The sequence below is a fragment of the Eurosta solidaginis genome, chromosome 2 (assembly GCF_040869045.1).
Source record: "Eurosta solidaginis isolate ZX-2024a chromosome 2, ASM4086904v1, whole genome shotgun sequence".
Lineage (NCBI taxonomy): Eukaryota > Metazoa > Arthropoda > Insecta > Diptera > Tephritidae > Eurosta > Eurosta solidaginis.
The window spans coordinates 25,610,431-25,631,006 of record NC_090320.1 but is presented as its reverse complement, the minus strand read 5'-3'; the positions used below and the strand labels follow the sequence as shown (position 1 = coordinate 25,631,006).

The window sequence follows — 20,576 nt, the reverse complement described above, 5'->3', positions numbered from 1 at the left end:
ATAACAACATTAGAATAACAGTGGCTGTTGATATGACAAGGGATTTCTGTGGCACGATAGTTATAAGAACAAAGTAGCGAGCGCCGTGACCGCAAGTTTCTCTTTAAAATTAACTGATGCATTTGCATAATATTGACAGTTATTTGCTGTTGAAATGAACAATGAAATGAGTTCTTTTAACAGCAAAATCAGTTAGATTGATTGAGAATCTGTCATTTTTACAGAAAATTGTAACTTGAGACCAACAGTTCTTTTATTGAAATAACTAAACAGATTTGTTTAGTTGACATTTTCCCGAATATTTTTTAATTCAAAAACAACAAACCTGATTTGTTAACTTTACTAGTTCATTTCTTGCGGTGCATAATCTCGTGGTATAAACATTTATAAGCTCCTGAAATGGGAAAAAAATTAAAAGTAAATCAAATACCTAACTGATAAGAGGGATACGCTTCGGCCACGTGAGAATCAAATGAGAGAAGAAAACACTATTTTCTTTATTATTTAATTCGTTAAGCTTTTATACAATTGAAAATGTTTAAAAATGTGTTTTTTTTTTATAAAAAGTGATTAGCTCAATGCTTTATAAACAAATACTCAGAAATATTTACATATTTCTTTGAAGAAAAATTTTAACTGCTTAGCGTTGTTATTGACAGATGAAAAGGCAGTGCTAATTAAGTATTTGTTTGAATGTGTGATTTGGTTTACTACACACAGATACATCGAATGATTCTCTTACACAGCCTTTTTCCAAAATGGACTAACTTTAGAGCTCTAACAAGTAGACCCAGCAGACGTTGTTGTGCCCTAACTGTGGTCTACATATATGCATGTATTTTAAGAAGTTTTTATCTCTTACTCCCTCTATCTCCCCTCTCCTTTTCTAACAATATGCGTATTTTTCTCCCTCTCCCTATTTTTCTTTCCCTTACTCTCACTCTGTTTTCATCTCGCTCCCTACCACGCTCTCTTTATCGGCATCGCTTTATCTTCGTCTAACTTTGTCTCTTTCCCAGTTCTTTTTTCCTTCCCTCGTTTTTGCTTTCTATTGTTCCCTCTATTCAGTTTCTTAGCAACCCATTTCCTAAAAAAAGTATGCGAAATATTAATATAGGCGAACTACAAAAAATTTTATCATAAACAAGACGTTTTCGCGTAGGTCGGTCTCAAGTTCACTAACCAGAAGAAATCTGTTCTAAGTACCTCACAACCCACACGTCGCATTGGGTGGGGTCTGTACAAGGCTATATAATCTGTAAACATAGCCAAGCCGCAGGTTGGGGTATTATCACCAATGCCAGAGACGCTGGTCGTCACCCAATGGCTTAGGCGGTTTGACAGAGAACCGCCAAACTTACTGCGTATGCAGATGACGTTTCAGACATCATAAGCAACAGATATCTACTACCAATCAGCTCTCTGATGAATCAGGCGCTTAGGGTGTACATGCCTGGGAATCTGCAGTCTAGTTAACCGCCAACGCAGATAAAACTAGAAATAAGGTCCCTAATTGGGCTGGTTCTAAGATTGGAGCGGTAGCCGTAAAGAAAAGCACAAAGTATCTAGGAGTTATACTATACAGCAAGTTGTCGTGGAATACATGCAGCTTCCACGACAGATAGAGTGAAGAAAGCCTCCGTGGTGCAAAAGGATGCTACGTTGCAAGTGGGGCCTATCGCCCATCTCTCGTGGGCATGTACGTATACTCCGATGGTTCCAAATCAAATGAAGGGGTAGGGTCTGCTATTTACTGGTACGATCCAGAAAAAAGTAGACCCTACAGGCTGCAACATCACTGCAGTGTCTTTCAGGCGGAAATTGTAGTCGTGAAGAAAGCAGCAGAAATTCTGGGGAAAGCGCGCTTAAGTTTCAGTCGCGTCAATATATATACTGATATTCAGGCGGCGATTAAGTAAATAATCTCACACAGTACTTCATCAAGAACTGTGCGGAAATGCAAGAAGTAATGTGGAGAATTTGCGCTAGACCATACATCTATACTGGGTTCCCGATCATAAAGGGATAGAAGATAACGAAAAGGCCGATGAGAAAGCAAAGGGCGTCCCAATTCGTTTGGGAGAAATCAAAAGGGGGCGGAATGGCATATGATCTATCAAGCAGGAAAGGCGTGGACAGAAGCGCGCGGCTGCAACATTTTTAAGATCATGTGAAAATCGTACGACGTTAAAGTCACAAAGTTGCTCATAGGAGCGAAGCCTAAAGGCTTACGATGGCCATACTAACTGGACACTGCCTTCTAGCGTCACAAGTTTATAAGTAAGGAATTGTCAGTAACAGCAGATGTAGGAAGTGCGAGCTGCTGGAAGAAACGGTTGAGCCCATTCTGTGTTCGTGTCATGCGCTGGCAAGTCAAGGCTCCAGCTGCTATGGGCTGCATAGTTGCCAGATCTCGAGGCAAAAATTAAATTAGGTCCTAGAAAACTTCTAGTATTTGCCAAGAGGCCGGAGTTATACTACAAATATATAAGTCCTGATATCTAATTGGGGGTTTCCGTTTGGTCGTCAAACAAACTCTGCTAACACTATGGACACATTCAGTCTATGTGAGGTTTTTAGTGCGAGGCCAGTTCAACTTAACCAAACCTAGCACATTGCCGCACAGCTCACCCTATTCCACCTCTCAACATTGTAGTGAGAATTTAAGTAGCAAAGACTTAGTTTCAATGTGCGTATGTGAAAATGTATTTAGTATATTCTAAAACATTTCTTAGTAAATATTAGTTTTTTTAAGTATTTTACAGCATTATTTAGTATTAGTAACACACAATAGGGATTTGAACTCATTTGAACTAGGTATTTACTTATGTATGTAAAAGTACAAGTTTAATAGTTGATAAGGTGATGAGAATCTGGCGCCATCACCATACTACACATGATTAGAGTCTCAGCAACTCTACTAGAATCATACAAACAATGTATGCACTATTTACGCAACAGGGTATAATTGATGTGATAAGACTATATAGAGGCCGTTCGTGGGTTTCTACTGGTTTTGCACTTGACGAATAAGACATAAGATAGACAGATCACATCTTACGCTAATGCGAATGAAAAGAGGAGAATATTTTCGCTACCTTAACCAGGCGAAAAATCACCTCTTCTTGACTTTACAGGGATCTGGGTCCATATACACAAGTTATTTATTGTTAAAAGAAGGCACAATCAGCTGAAGGTCTTAGTAAAAGACTCAAAACATATTATATTCCCTTCTTATCTATTTTCGGTTACAATTTGACCGCTACGTGATGAAGAGCTCTTGCTATATCAGTGATTCACGCGAGCTCCTTCCAAAAAGCCACAGCAAGGGTGACAAGTCACCACCTTGGGAAGTTCTCTTAGATAAGCCTGACGCATATGTTTCTGGATACAGTTCTTATTCTATTCAGTTTCTTAAAGAGCCTTTCGAAAGGCTTTTTAATCTCCGTATTGCTTCCGTCATTTAACATGGGGACTATTACACAGGTAGCATGGATTAAGAACTGAGAAACGTGTTAAATTAGCCCGAGTCTTAAAAAACGCATAAGAGCAACGATTCCAAATTCCATGCTCCCAAACCAAGTCCTAACAAACACAAAGCATATACAGCTAGAATACATAGTTAAATAAAAAAGATTAAACTTCCGACTAACAACAGATTAAACAGCTGATGGGATACCTTTGCTAAGCAGGCGTGTGACAAATATTGAAGGACAAACAGAAAGCAAAAGCAAGCTGATTTCCCGCTACTGTCCGGCACTGAACTGTGGACAAACACACTGCATATGAAGAACCGCTGTAAGCCCTTACTTCTCTACCGCCATACAAGTGATCACCGGACTAACCTCCATGGACCGATTAGTGCTCGAAAGAAGATTATAGAAACCAGACACATAAAGAGCGCATGAAATTTTGTTAGCCAAAAAAGCAAGAAGCAAACGTTTAAGCGGTGTAGAAGGGCAAATGATATCTGTGCTTTGGTACTTAAAAAATACAGAGGGATAAGGGTCTCCAAATGCTGGAAATGGATGCATAACCAACAAGGGCTCGTACAAAGAGTCTGTCATTGTCGCTAATGCTCAATCATTTCTTTACAGTCATTCAGAACAGAATTAAGTAAAATACCAGCACTAAGAGTACATTCAAGCCAGGACATCAGCAGCGGGCAAGTTATCTGTAGCATGGTTGGAGAAACTGCATTTGGGCTATATAACTTTAAAGTTAAAAGCAAATAAGCTAGCAAAAGGGTAATCCAGCATAACCGCTTTGGGAGTGGAAGTTGTAGTAGGAGTATAAGCGGGAGTGGACGTGAGAGTTAAAGTGGGAGCGGGAGTTAGAATTGTGATAGGAGTAAGAGTAAGTTGGATTGGGAGTAGGAATGGGAGTGGGAGTTGTAGAAGGAGTGGCAGTGAGAGTTGGAGTGGGAGTGGTAGAGACAATATGGAATAAAGGATTAACAAAAATTAGAAGAAATATAAAGTAGACGAAAATGTTATAGAGAGAAGAGAGGAAGCAAGGCCCTTTTTTGAATGTAGGCAAACCAATTTTTGGACAGGATAAAGTCTGCCGAGTACACCAGTAATTGATAAAAATTTTGACTATTTGCGATGGAGAATGGAAATATCTAAACTTAGACAAATAGTAATTAATCGATCAATCGCATATTCAGTTTCAAATCATTTCAACTACTACCGCATGCACTTTTGCAACTCGGTTACCAAAGATTGCGTTTGTATCTGTACGTATCTTTATATGAATCAACAAGTAAAGAATTTCAAATAAACGCTTAAAAATGTAAAGAAATACATAGGCAAATGCCTCTTCCCTTCCTTATGTCCCTTCTTTAACATGTAATACATATTTACCGATAACATTTGATTGTCTGCGCTTGTAACCTTTACAAGATTTATGTAATATTTTGAATTTTTTGTTTACTAAAAAGTAATAAAAATATTAAAAGATTGAACAATTTAAAATGAATTTCCGTATAGCAATTACATACAATAAATACAAACAACAACTGTTACAACGCCCTGGAGTGCCAATGAAGCGTACGAGGCCTGAACTCAATGTCCAAGTGTGCCAACAAGGAAATTCTATGGAAGTAATAACTTTGATGTTTTTTTAAAAATGTTGCAATCTTACATTCTTATTTAATTGCATTTTTAATAAAAAAAAAGAAGAAAAATAATAATATAAAATTAAGCTTTTATTTATGTCTTGATATTCCAAGTCCGGGGGAAAACTTCTGTAAGAACGAAAACGGCGACCTTCTATCTGATGTCCAGAGAAAACTTAATTATAGAGGGTACACTTCTCTGCGCTCCTAAATGTAGACAGCGATGTACCGTCCAGGGATAATGAACCAGATCCCGCAATCAATGAAGATGGAATTAATGTCCCCCAACCGATTATGACGAAATCAGAATAGCAACAACTAGATAAAACACACACTAAGGCCGCGAGCGCTGATGTTTTTCCTGCGGAGCTATGCAATCACGGCGGCGAGGAGTTGGAAAGGTGCATGCATCAGCTGGTAGGACGAGTGCATGCCTGCCGATTGGAATCTAAGTGTTCTTTGCCTAGTCTACAAGAAGAGGATCCAGCAAACTGCGGCAATTGTCGCGGGATCAGCCGGGAAGCTTATTTCGCGAAAGATTAAAGCCCAACGTGAATCGGCTGATTGGATTAGTGAGGCTCCAGACCTGGTAAATCTACCATCGACCAAATTTTTACTATGCGTCAAATCTTTGGCGATTAAGCGCCAAAATATATGATAATATATTATTTTCTTCTCATTCTCTCCTCGTAAAGCCCTAAGAAACTGTAGCATTTTCTTACGAGAAGCAATGAAGTGGTTAATCCAGGGCGGCACTTATCATACAGAACGTTAAGCTGGTTTAAGTAGTGAAAGAGTTAGATCAGCCGGTACCGTCATTTGTTTTGGATCCCCATTTAGACCTCTAGCTCAAATTGATAGACGGGCAATGTTTTTTTCTGCTTTTTATGTGAAACCAAGGACGCAATTTGCATACGTGACTTCATTATATTGACTAGTCATCGCCGCGTGAAATAACCTAATTCCGTCTCGAAAGCTTAGATATGCTTACACTCGAATTTTTGATTAAATTTTTTCTATGCATGTACGTATATAAATAAGTACATTAATTTCTGTATATATTTATTTCATAATTATAGTTCTGAAATATACGTCTTTGCATAAATATATAAGTGGGCCATTCCATGTCAACTCATCTTAGCTATAGATATTAATTAAATTTTTTTCGCTGAAATTTAAATATTTTTTTGTTCATCTCGAAATAGAACTTTCCCCTGTTTTTAAATTTTTTCTTGCTTTGAACTTGGTTATAAATAGTTTATCATCTTCCTTAATTAGAAAATTCACTCAAACCAAGATAGAAATTTTAAAAAATTTGTAGATATCTTCAGCTTCATCGAGGGAAAAATCGATTTCTTTTTAATTTTGCGACTAGGAAAATCTTAAAGTCAGTAACGTGAAATCTCTCGGTAAGATGAATTTTCATGGAATGCCCCATACGCGTACAAAAGAGTTTGTCTATTTGGCAGTCAGTAACGTGAAATCTCTCGGTAGGATGATTTTTTTTTGGAATGCCCCATAGGCATACGAAAGAGTTTAAAACTTGTATAAATCTATATACGCGCCATATAATCTTTTGACTGCCACTAGCAAATAGGCTGGATAGATTCTAAAAATACACAAACTACATTGATTTGGTCAAAAACCCATCGCCATCACACAGTGAACAGGGAACGCTCTGAGGGATTACTAGGATTCCTTTAAAGAAGTTATTGGTGCAAGTGGCCGATAGTGGTATCGAATACGGTGGCCATTCCTACGCTTAGTTGCAATTTTGTCTACCTAACTGTACAATTGAGGTGACTCGCAGACTCGGAGGAGTGGAGGCACCACAATTTTGTATAGGACGTTTTTTGAATAAATGAGAAAAGAAAAAGCGAGATATTTCTCTTTATAATAGGGCTTTTATTGAAATGAAAATTATAATTAGAACAATAAATTTACCTTTTATAATAAAATGTGGCGGGACTTCTCGGGACGGCTGGTGGTAGCTCGCTCAACGATCGCTGAAAAAAAAGTAGACGGTCGCCTTGTCAAGGACAACCGTTGAACCGCGGGAAAAGTCTCCGGTTTTAAGGGGAAGCTTCCCCACACAGTTGTACCGGCATATATGTATATGTGTACGGACAACATAACCCTACCTATGTACACATATACATGCATGTGGGCGAACTAGTTGTCGATAATATGGTGCTATTGGGGTGGCTCAAGTTAATAAGAATTCTGGCTTCGGGCCTAAACATGCCGGCCCCCTTGCGATACGCAACAGCTCAAACTCCGCCCGAGCGTCCCCGACCACGATTTGTCATAAGACTAGGTTCTAAAACTAAGTTGTGCGCGCCGGATGGCGCGACGGCATCCTCCTTGTCTTCGCCGTTACCTAGAGCTATGTGTTACCTATGTACATATATACATGCATGTGGGCGAACTAGTTGTCGATAATATGGTGCTATTAGGGTGGCTCAAGTTAATAAGAATTAAGGCTTGGGGCCTAAACATGCCGGCCACCTTGCGATATGCAACACCTCAAACTCCGCCTGAGCGTCCCGACCTCGATTTGTCTTAAGACTAGGTTCTAAAACTAAGTTGTGCGCGCCGGATGGCGCGACGGCATCCTCCTTGTCTTCGCCGTTACCTAGAGCTATGTGTTACCTATGTACACATATACATGCATGGGGGCGAACTAGTTGTCGATAATATGGTGCTATTAGGGTGGCGCAAGTTAATAAGAATTTAGGCTGCGGGTGAGTGCAAGACTTTTGGTGCGGAGTGGCTGTCTGAAAAATATAAACAACTTTGTTATTCTTAGGTATAGACAATAATTGTCGGAAAGATGTCTCGTGCTCGAGGTATGGTGAAAATATTGCCCCCTCCCATCTTCACATCAAGCAAGACTTCGTCGCCTAATCCTATTCTTATTATTAGTGCTCGATACACTGTGACCTTAATTTAGATCTATTGTGCTTGATCTTTCAGTATATTAGTGTATGTAGAAGCTTTTAATGTATTTAAGTACATCTTCAGGCTTTTTACTCCATATCACAGAGGGTGAGTCTCTGCCGTGCCAGTGCGACGCATTCGCAGATAATGTGTTTCATCCTCCAGCTCACAAAGGCGACATATTTGTATATCGAATAGATTTACCTTACTTAGGTGATATGATATACTACAGAGTCCCATATAGTACCCAGTGAGAGTTCGTAGGCCCTCTCTGCATAGATTAATGATTTCAGATTAGATTAATGATTTCAACTGAACAAGGTCATCTATGACTAGAGTACACAAAAGAGGAGAGAATACACCCGCTTGAGGGAACACCCTCATCTGCTCTATAGCATAGATAGCACCCAGCGAATGATCATTGGGATTATTAGCCTTGCAAATCATAGCTTTTTCAGTAGCTTGTTGTGTCGTGTAAACGAAAGATTCTGAAATGTTATTAAAAGCGCAGAGGGCTATATTTTTAGACAAGTAAGCCTCTTCAGTTTTTTCCGTGAGGCTATGAATAGTCGTCTGCGTGGATTTTCCTGACTGATTGATTCCTTCAGAGAGGAGTTTACTTAAGTTGACCTCCCTAATGTGCTGATCCAAAATTTTCTCATACCCTTTAGGAGAAACGAACTAAAGCTAATTGGTCGACACAGCGAGGGCAGTTGCTCGGGTTTTCCGGGCTGAGGTATAAGTACTACCTTATTACATCTGTCCACGTGTTTGGAATGTAGCCGAGCAGGAGAGATGCCTTACGTAACATGGATACGGCTGGGGCGATTATGGCTTATTCCCTGCTGAAACAGACAAGGATAGACCCCATCCGGTGCTGGCGACTTGCATGGGCTGAAACTAGACAAAGCCACTGCACTTGCTTGACGGCGGAGCTTTTTTGCTGGGCTTTTTTTCACTACACTTAATCATAGGTTTAAATTCTAGACGGCTAATTTGAGTTTTCCCGGGTTTAGCCACAAGCCCCTAATTTCTAGCCCAATTGTTGATAATGTCTTATGAATTAAGTTGCTGGTAAGTATTTCAAATCACTTCTCATACATTTTATATTTAATAAATAACTTAACGAACTACCACCAATTATATTCACATTTAAAAGCATTGACACATAGCACCATTAATGCTGATTAACTGAGGACATAATTCGATTTAAATTAAATTCTAACAGGCTAAAAAATAAACAAATTTTAAAGGTGGGCGTGGCATTACCGATATTTAGATTAAATGTTGAGCTAAATCTATGTACTGTGCCTTTGGGCAGCTTTAGGCAGGCATCAACATATTTCAGCGAATTAAAACGCGGCGGTTACGCTGGCGAATTAATTATTACGATCCGGCTAAGAAAGTATTTTTATCAGAACACGCCTATGGAAGCACAGGAAGAAGGCGGCCCCACTCAGCTAGAAGTAGCAAATGGAAAACAACTTAAATTCACTTGGTCAATTGGCGCACTTTAAACCAGAGTAGAATCGACTGGTGTGGCTTGTTGGATGTCCAAAATCGCTTAAACGGTAAAGCGCCAATTACTTAATTAGTAAGTAAGTAAGTCTTCTGGCTGCTTTCTTCTTGTCCGCTAACATTGTTCGACAGCTTATTTGACATCGATTGTTACGTTATTTGTCAAATAAAGTGACAGTGATGCATTTAATGCAGGATTAACAAAAATTCTTAAATTAAATGCGAATTAGCTAGCTTAATGCACATTAACGTGCAGTGTGTCAAGCCTGCAACAAAATTTACTTACGTGAGATAGTTATAAACATTGTAGAGCTTCCAAATATGCGTTTGCCGTTTACAAATACAATTATTACAAATGCAGCTAACACTCAAATAGCACACAAAATTAAGCCGTGTAATTGTTGAGAGTTTTCAAAAATTCGAAATAAAGGTTATGCTGCAACAAAAACATTGTTTGTAAGTGCCATTTGCGTAGATAGTTAAGTTTAGATTTATCTACTTAGTTTTCGGTATTTGAAGGTATTTTGCTTAAGAGCTGCTTGATGGTTGTACGGCTTGTGGTTTTCAAGAAAATTTATTTCCGCAGAATTATTTTTTTTGTAATTTTTATTTTCTAAGTTTTCATACTTACTACACTTAATTTTTGTTAGCTGATTTTGAAACACTTGCAAATTTTTGCACATTTGTTTTTAAAAATTTTTTAAATTATTATTTTTTTAATTAAAATTTTTTGTAATTTTTAAAAATATTTTTTTAAAACAGCACTTTTTTGTTAAGTTTTTTAGTTATTCAATTTTGTTTTTTTTTTTGTGTTAAGTAAATTTTTTTTATATAATTTTTTAAAACTTTATTGTTAGCCAAAATACTTTTTAAAAAATTTCACTACTTTCTTCGATAAAAACGTTCAATACTCGCAAGTAGAAACAGCCCTACGTGTTGTACACCATTGAATGCTTCCTGTTTGATAAAGCACACAATTTTTATAGTCGTTAATAAAGCTCAAATGAAAAATGGACGAATAACAAATAAAAACCAGTAAGGAGGGGACTGTCTTCGGCTGTGCCAAAGATTTCATACCTTTCATGAATGGGGCTGAACAATAATCTTATCCCGTTCGTAATCTCCAAATAATCGGATGTATAAGATAAGAAATATATAGTGAACAGATGTATATACCTTAACGATTTTTAAGATAAATGTAAAATAAAAAATGGCAAAAAACCACCTTATCTGAACGATCGGCTGTATGGGATATATATTATATAAATGATTTTTTCATGAAATCTTCTATGATATATTAGAATAAATATCACCAAGTTTAACGTTTTTATATTGGAAATTAAGGGAGAAATTGCCAAAAATCTTTCTATCTGAACGATCGGTTGTATGGGATATATACTATATATAGCTCCGATCAAAGTGATTTTTTCAGAAAATCTTCTATGATATATTAAAATATACATCACCGAGTTTCACGTTTATACTTTCTGAATTGCGGCAGGAATGACCAAAATCGTCTTATCTGAACGATCGGTTGTATTGGAGATATATGTTATAGTGGTCCGATCCTACCGGATCCGACAAATGTCTAATATAATACAAAAATACATCATTGTGCCAAATTTCATTGAGATATCTCAAAATTTGAGGGACTAGTTTTCGTTCAAACAGACAGACGGACGGACGGACGGACAGACGGACATGGCTATATCAACCCAGTTCGTTGCCCTGATCAATTCGGTATACTTAATGGTGAGTCTATCTTCTAGATTTCTCAACGTTACAAACATCGGACCAAAGTTAATATACCATTTCATGTTCATGAAAGGTATAAAAATTATAAAAAATTTTGCTCTGCCCCATTTAGCCTACTACTTTTTTGATTTCGTAGTCTGCTGCTCTTTTTGTTTTTGGTTATTTATACATAAGGTATATAGAATCAGCTCATAATTTAAGCCGCGCATGTGGGATGTCTAAGCCGAACGAATTTTTTGAGTCCCCGATCAGTAGAATATAAGTAAAAACGATTTAGTATTTGAGGATACAAACGCAAAAGTAAGTATCAGGTAAACCAATTACAAAAAAAAAAAAAAAAAAGACAAAGAATATTCAAATAATTCGTAAAATAGAATAAAATTTAGTCAAATAAAAATGAAAAAAAAACAAAAAAAAATTATAAATAAATTATATTAGAAACAAAGCATATAAAATACTGACGGCATAGCACCGATTTTCGACACCTCGAACCCACTAAACGTTGAGCAAGTGCCCGTACGTATGTGTACATACAAGTACATATATATACATATATGGCAGCAGGACGTAAGGGGTGCATAGTTTTCATAATTCAAGATTCCAAATTAGAAAAATGCTAAATAAATAATATAAATGTGTAGGTATGTACGGCTTGTATGTTTATATCCAGGGTCCGTTAGTTATGCATTTGCGCATAATCAGGTGCGTCTTCCGATCTTTTCTTTTCTTATTCAGTGAGAAATATTTTAGGTAAGGAGCAGGCAAACAACCGGGTGACATTATTTTTGCCAAAGAAACGTCATATCATCATATATTATATCTAATTTCTGTTTTTATGTACGGGCCCCTTTTCCGCTCTTATTTGGAATCCAAATCTATAAATAAAGTTTTGGTTGTAAAGATGGAGATTCGGGCTATTAGCGAGCTTTGGGCAATTTTGGTCGTAGTGCTTTTGTTTAGCTATATTTTATTAAAATAATTTGTTAAAAATAAACGATTGTGAGCACACAAATAAATCTATTTGTACTATGGCACTATTGAGAATATTTGCACTGCATTACCGACAGTTACTATTGTACGCTAGATGGCAGCGCTGTAAGTTTTAACTGATTGACGGAAGTTGCTATTATACGCTAGATGGCTGTAAGTTAATAGAACAGCTGAATTCTGTTGATATTTGATAAGAGACTTTTACATTTGTTGCGCAAGATGCGCACGGGTCAGGCTCGTGTCATATAAAGCTCAACACAGTGATGCGAGTGCTATGAACTTCGCCTACTTTCAGCCCATTTAAGTCACCAGTACCGAATGTGGTCTATCCCTGTCTGTTACAGCAGGGTACAACTGATATAGCCCCAGCCTTATCTAACCTATATAACGCATTTCTACTGCTCAGCTACTTTTCAAATATGTGGTGGATAGGGGTTAAGGTAGTACTCATACCAAAGCCAGGGAAACCCGATCAACTGCGCCCGTCGTATTGACCAATTAGCCTCAGTTCGTTACTCTGAAAGTGTATGAAGAAAATTTTGGGCAGCATATTAGGGAAGTCAACCTAAATAAACCCTCTCTGTGTAGTACTCATTTTTACCGATAAGTTAGGAAAATCCACGGAGATGTTTATTCATAGTCTAAAGGGGAAAATCCAAAAAGCTTTGCAGTCTAAAAATATAGCCCTCTGTGCTTTTATTAACACCTCAGCGGCTTTCGATAACACGACATCTCAAGTTATCGAGCATGCTATCATGGGCAAGGATATAAACCAAATGATCATTCGCTATGTGCTATCCATGCTAATGACAAGAAAAATCAGTCTTAAGCTAAATAGGAAAACTGAATCTGAAGGTATACTGAGTCAGTTGTGCCCACTATGGAATGCGCCTAAGGGAATGTGCTCTCTTTTCTCTTTTGGACCATAGTCATAGATGTCCTCTTTCAGTTACTAAAATGCAATGGATTTTACACACAAGTGTATGTAGACGACTTAGTAATCTACATCACATAGATGCACGAGGAAACAATATTCAATCACAGTCAGCAAGCCCCACGCATCACAAAAGGTAGTGTGATACCACAGAAAAATCTATCAGTCCTAACAGAGCTGTGCTAGTGCCTTTTCCCCGGAAGAAAACTACGCATGACAGAACCATCCTTGAGTGGGACCAAAATCCAATTTTGTTAGTCTAGATGCTACCTTACACAAAGTAACAAGAGCCTTCTTCGCCTGCACTCGACTCTATGGGGCTATCTCCCAAAGTTGTATTCTCGACATTTAACTGTGTTGTGAAGCCAATAATCACCTATGCTTCCTTAGTTTGGTGGCCGAAGACCACGCAAAATAACAGCTATAACAAAACTAAGCAGACTGCATCGACTTGTTTGCATTGGCATAACGGGTGCGATGAGAACGTCCTCTGCCGATGCAATCAGTGCCTATTCTAATAGAGAAAGAGGCAATTCTTGCTGCACCAAGACTTCAAAATATCTTCAAGCATAAGAGCGGAAACATGAAAGGGCTTATGAAGGAAATAAGAAAGTTCATAGGAAATCCCATATTGCAACTATGTGATGCAATGGCCCCTGGTGGGGGAAATATAGAAGTACGTGTCTTTCAAGGGCGCAAAACAGCACGTAATTTGCTGCTTACTGAGAAGACAATGTAGTGATCCCGGGATCACACATCAACCCTTTCGTTCTGACGGCTCTAAAACGGTTGTTGGGCCAGGTTCTGCGATAATTGCTGAAAGCAGTGGATAATAATGTCACGTTTACAGCTGATATTCTCAATTAATATCCGAACTTGAAGTCCTTTCAAAAATTTAAATTCTGAAATGCCCACGCACCCTGTATATATTTATTATGTTTTTATATAATATATTGTGAGCCGCAATGTTAGTTTGACGTAAAAAACCTAAAAAAAAATCCAAAATCAAAAGCCAAAAAAAGTAAAATTTCAATAAAAGCAACAACAACAAAACTCATTTTATATAAGTAAATACTTAAAAATGAATTCTTTCTTACAACTGATAAGCAGACGTCTCAGGCAAACGATGATTGCAATAGACAACTTACTCCATACAAGTCTTCAATATTTTTTTTTAGTTATAGACTGACAAAAATTTTTGCTATGTATACACACAGGTTAATAGAGGCGAAAGCCATACAAAGGTTAAGAAGAATTATAGAGAGCGAGTAAATAGGCAACATATTGAGGCTAATCTTTTGCGCCGAAGGATGATAGTCCAATGTATATTCGATGTGGGAGAGAGGGGATATATGTGTGTATTAGAATATTTTTGCATATACAAATATTTACATACATATGTATGTGTATGTTTGCATCTTTTTGTATATAAAATAAGTATGCAAATTGATAATAAAAAAACGTTGGCGATGCGTTTAAAGTGTTAACTATTAGATTCTAAAGAATAGATGCAACAAGTGAATGGGTTATTCGGTGTCAAACAATCGTTCGCTATTTAAGACCTTGTAGTATTCGTTTGAAATTTAAAATAATAAAGAAAGGCAGAAAAATAAATAAAACAAAGAAACAAATCCAGAAGAAATGGAAAACTAAATGAGATCAAAGTCGAAACGGAATGCCAGACCAAAATAGGAATACGATTCTGAGAACGATGATGAAGAAGAATTGGCATTCTACTGAAATTTAACCGGAACTATGACTTGAATCGAAAATGAGACTGCACTTTGAATCAACTTAGAAACCGGGAGCAAATCCACATTAATAACAAAACTAAAAACCTGAATACAGATACCGAAATCGATATGAAAAGTGCTAGGACATACAAACTGATGTGGTAGTTGATAAATATACCACTATTTTATTTTTATAAAATATCTTTATTATAATGACTCCTAAATGTATGTAACAGTTTCTTTTTTAAAATTCATATCTGAATGAACATTTTTGAAAGAATAATTTCAAAATTGAAATATAAAAAATTAACAAGAACAAAAATTCAATTTATTTAAAGTAGGTACATTTAAAGTTGAATATAAATATAACCCTAAAATACTCCCCCTTCCGGAGATTTAACGTTAAATAAATTAAAAGTAACTTTCTTTTTTGTTTTTGTGTTAGGTATCTGTATTTTATCAATCATTTCTGGTTTTAAACGATCAAAAGGAATAGATTTAATTTCATTATTTATCTCAATTTTAAATTTTGTAATATCTTTTTCAATAACACTATAAGAACCATCATACGGATGCTGCAAGGAATGTTTGTTTATCACACGTACAAAAACAAAATGACAATCTTTTAAATCTTTTGGAGCAAAAATACCGCTAGAATTTTGATGATGTTCCAAATTTGATTTAAAATTTTTAAAATGTTCACGCAAACTACTTAAAACATCCGCTGAAGTTACATTCTCTGTAGTTGAAACAAATAATTCACCAGGTAATATTAAATTTCGCCATAAACCATTTCAGCTGGCGTTGCCGAAATATCTTCCTTAAAAATCGATCGCAAACCCATAAACACTATTGGTAACTCTTCATACCAATCCCTGGACCCATTCCTAGCCATTATTGAAGATTTAAGCTGCCTATGGAAACGTTCTAACATTCCATTAGCTTATGGATGATAGGGAGAAGTCGTTATTTGATGACTTCTAAGAAGTCTCGTTGAATCTGAAAACAAGTTTGAAGTAAACTGAGATCCCTGATACGTTGTTATTTCCAATGGAACCCCAAAACGTGAAATATATTCCTTAAAAATTTATTTACAACCGTATCTGCAGAAATATCTATTAGTGCGAATGCCTCTGGCCAACGTGTAAATCTATCAATTATAGTTAATATGTAACGATATCCCTTTGAAACAGGTAAGGGTCCGACAATATCTAAGTGAATCTGTTCAAATCTAGTTTTTGGAATTGGAATTTTCACAACTGGATATTTTCTATGACGATGTACTTCCGATGTTGGACAACTTATACATTCTTTGGACCAAGTATTGATGTCTTTATTCATTTTGGGCCAAAAATATTTCTTAACTATCAAACGAAGTGTAGCTCTACTACCAGGATGTGAAATCCCATGTAACATATCAAATATTATTTTTCTTAAATTGTTTGGAATGAAAGGCCTAGGATTTTATCCTGACACTTCGCACCATATATTAAAGTTAAGAACAGGAATTTTTATTAGTTTCAAATTTAAAAATGTTTGCTCTGAGGTAAGTTTGCCTAATTCACTGTCTTGTTGTTGTTTACTTTGTAAAATTTTGAAATTGATATCTGAATTATTAATCGCTTCTATTTCAAACGCACGAGATAATGTGTCAGCTACAACATTTTCTTGTCCCTTAATATACATAATATTATTCGTAAATTGTGCAATGAATTCCATATGTCTAGTTTGTCTTGGACTGCGTTCTGTTTTTGAATTTAAAGCAAATACTAGAGGCTTGTGATCTGTGAAAACTGTAAATTGACGTCCTTCTAGAAGGTAACGAAAATGTTTAATGTTCAAATAAATAGCTAATAGTTCCCTATCAAATGCACTATATTTAATTTGGGATGAAGACAGTTTCTTTGAAAAGAATGCAAGTGGTTCTGATTTATTATTAAACGTTTGGTGTATGACACCACCTATTGCCGTATTGGATGCATCTACATTTAAAGAAAGTTTTGCATCTTTGTTAAAATGATTTAACAATATCGCAGATGCAAACTTTTCTTTAATGCATTCGAAGGCTTTATTAGATGTATCGTCCCAAATTAAAATCTTATCTCGCTTCTTCGAATTCGCTCCCCGAGAATTGAATAACAAAACAAATATAAAATAGCATAAAGAATAACTTAATTTTTTTTTTTTATTTTATTTGGTTTTGTTACATTTTAATTTTTGAGCTATTTCCTTTACAAAACAAAACAAGCACGAATAAAATTTAACAAAAAAAAAAAAAAAAAAAAAAAACAATTTAATAAAACACGTATCGAAATGCGCAAAGAGATCAGCGGATTTCGTGATGTAAAACGATCGGAGGATAAATTGGTACGGAATGCACCCATACATATTAGTAAAGGATTAGATAACACTCAAATGATGTTTACAAATGTCAAGTTCAATATGTGTAAAAACAAAATAAACTGATTTAATAAAGAAATGCAAATGATATATGATAACTTAAAAAAAAAAAACCACGCACACAATACACTAATAAAACTGTGTAGCCCAACAAATATACACTTAAATATTTTCATAAAATATAAATTTTTCACTCGAACTTGCACTCGTAGGAGTGCGGGTTCGACTCCCACTCGCCGGGAGAAAAGGCTTTGAAGAGATTTACAAGGTATAATCGAAACAGCTGTCGCCTTGTCCGTCCTGATGTCACGTTGTTTAAATTTTTCCCAAATTATTAAATAAATTATAAAATTAAAAATTGCTTGAAATAAATGTTTTCATACATTTAAAGCGATACGGGCAATCCCCGGCAAACTCATATAAGTAGACAACATTTGGTTAATTCGTTGTAGTTCTATAAATAGAACAAAAAACAACAACAAAATACCAAGTTTCTCTGAAAACCGCCTTACAAACATGCATAACTTTAACACATAACTACATACGAATTATGTGATGTGTGAAAGATAATATATGCGTAAGAAGGCAATTGGGAAAAACTTTACAACAACTAAGGCATGACGTAGCTGAATGCGTTTATAACCATTTCAACTATCGTAGGAGTGCGGGTTCGACTCCCACTCCCGGGAGAAAAGGCTTTGAAGAGATTTACAAGGTATAATCGAAACAGTTGTCGCCTTGTTCGTCCTGATGTCACGTTGTTTAAATTTTTCCCAAATTATTAAATAAATTATAAATTTTTCAGCTTTAACAACTTGTCAACACTATTGAGAGGTTTGACTGTATTCCCTCTCGCAATTTTTTTACAGAAAAAATTTGAGCAATCGTCCTTTTTAATTCTTGTTATTTCTTTCGTCACTCTCTTCAGTGTTGTTTTTTTTAGCCATTTTTCTATTCAACTTCAACAAGTTTTTATTGTTTTTTTTTGCTATTTAAATATTTTTTCATTGCACATTTTCTTAACTCGCAATTTTTCGTAATTTGCAATTCAGCATAAGTTGGGCGCTCTTTGACCTCTTAAAATCACTTTCTTATTTAGTCCACAAGCCTAATTTCTTGAGCGATTTCACTTAAGCAACTAAATCAGATCCAACGTTTGTTTTAATTGTGCAGGCGTTCATATCAATCCTTCAATAGTTCTCCTATATACTTATAACTACATATATATGTACATAACTACTTACATATATACCCTCCTCATACAACATACCTACATGTAGTTATGTTTGACTATTTGTTGACTTCTCGCACAGAGGAAGAGCGCAAATGATTTGCTCTTTTTTCCTTAAGCAGGCTTATTATTTGATACAACAAAAGTGCATATGTAAATGCACACAGAGAAAATTTAAATGTATTAAGTATTGCAGATTTGCAATAAGTGAGGCTGTCAGCTAAAGTACAGTGAAGCCTGAATTTGGTGTTCGTTTAGTCACAAAAATAAGAAAAAAACATGTAAGGAAGGTTAAGTTCGGGTGTAACCGAACATTACATACTCAGTTGAGAGCTATGGTGACAACATAAGGGAAAATAACCATGTAGGAAAATGAACCGAGGGAAACCCTGGAATGTGTTTGTATGACATGTGTATCAAATGAAAGTCATTAAAGAGTATTTTATGAGGGAGTGGGCCATAGTTCTATAGGTGGACGCCATTTAGGGATATAGCCATAAAGGTGGATCAGGGTTGACTCTAGAATGCGTTTGTACGATATGGGTATCAAATGAAAGGTGTTAATGAGTATTTTAAAAGGGAGTAATACTTAGTTCCATAGGTGGACGCCGTTTCGAGATATCGCCACAAAGGTGGACCACGGGTGACCCTAGAATTTGTCTGTACAATTGGGCATCAAACGAATGGTGTTAATGTTTAAAAGGGAGTTGGCCTTAGTTCTATAGGTTTACGCCGTTTCGAAATATCGCCATAAAGGTGGACCAGGGGTGACTCTAGAATGTGTTTGTACGATATGGGTATCAAATTAAAGGTGTTAATGAGTATTTTAAAAGGGAGGGGGCCTTAGTTCTATAGGTGGACGCCTTTTCGAGGTATCGCAATAAAGGTGGACCAGGGATGACTCTAGACTTTGTTTGTACGATATGGGTATCATATGAAAGGTGTTAATGAGTATTTTTAAAAGGGAGTGGGCCTTCGTTCTATAGGTGTTCGCCTTTTCGAGATATCGCCATAAAGGTGGACCAGGGGTGACTTTAGAATATGTTTGTACGATATGGGTATCAAATGAAAGGTGTTAATGAGTATTTTAAAAGGGCGTGGGGCTTAGTTCTATACGTGGACGCCTTTTCGAGATATCGCCATAAAGGTGGACCAGGGGTGACTCTAGAATGTGTTTGTACGATATGGGTATCAAATTAAAGGTATTAATGAGAGTTGGACCAGGGTGACCCAGAACATCATCTGTTGGATACCGCTAATTTATTTATATATGTAATACCTGTCAAGATTTTAAGGATTTTTTATTTCGCCCTGCAGAACTTTTTCATTTTCTTCTACTTAATATGGTAGGTGTCACAACCATTTTATAAATTTTTTTCTAAAGTTATATTTCGCGTCAATAAACCAATCCAATTACCTCACCATGTTTCATCCCTTTTTTCGTATTTGGTATAGAATTATGGCATTTGTTTCATTTTTCGTAATTTTCGATATCGAAAAAGTGGGCGTGGTCATTGTCGGATTTCGTTAATTTTTCATACCAAGATAAAGTGAGTTCAAGTAAGTACGTGAACTAAGTTCATTAAAGATATGTCGATTTTTGCTCAAGTTATCGTGTTAACGGCCATGCGGAAGGACAGGCGAACGACTCTGTATAAAAACTGGGTGTGGCATCAACCGATTTCGCCCGTTTTCACAGAGAACAGTTAACACCATAAAATCTGTGCCCCTACCAAATTTCAAAAGGATTGGTTAATTTTTGTTCGACTTATGGCGTTAAAAGTATCCTAGACAAATTAAATGAAAAAGGGCGGAGCAACGCCCATTTTGAAATTTTCTTTTATTTTTGTATTTTGTTGCACCATATCATTACTGGAGTTGAATGTTGACATAATTTACTTATATACTGTAAAGATATTAAATTTTTTGTTAAAATTTTACTTTAAAAAAAATTTT

The 20,576-nt window shown here is 36.2% G+C and overlaps 1 protein-coding gene across 4 annotated transcripts in view; it reads right to left on the bottom strand.

Moving 5' to 3' along the window:
* The window catches only part of LOC137239402 (scavenger receptor class B member 1), a 148,748-nt gene extending 138,220 nt beyond the window's left edge, over positions 1–10,528 (bottom strand). For 2 of the 4 annotated variants that reach the window (XM_067764669.1, XM_067764672.1), the window contains exon 1: positions 9,864–10,525. Coding sequence is in view for 1 of the 4 variants with exons in the window: in XM_067764672.1 (XP_067620773.1) it covers positions 9,864–9,882 (19 nt within the window). In the remaining 3 variants the exon portion in view is untranslated. Of the gene's footprint in view, positions 1–9,863 lie in introns of all 4 variants that reach the window. The other 2 variants (XM_067764670.1, XM_067764671.1) reach the window with 2 other exon arrangements.
* Positions 10,529–20,576: the final 10,048 nt, after the last annotated feature.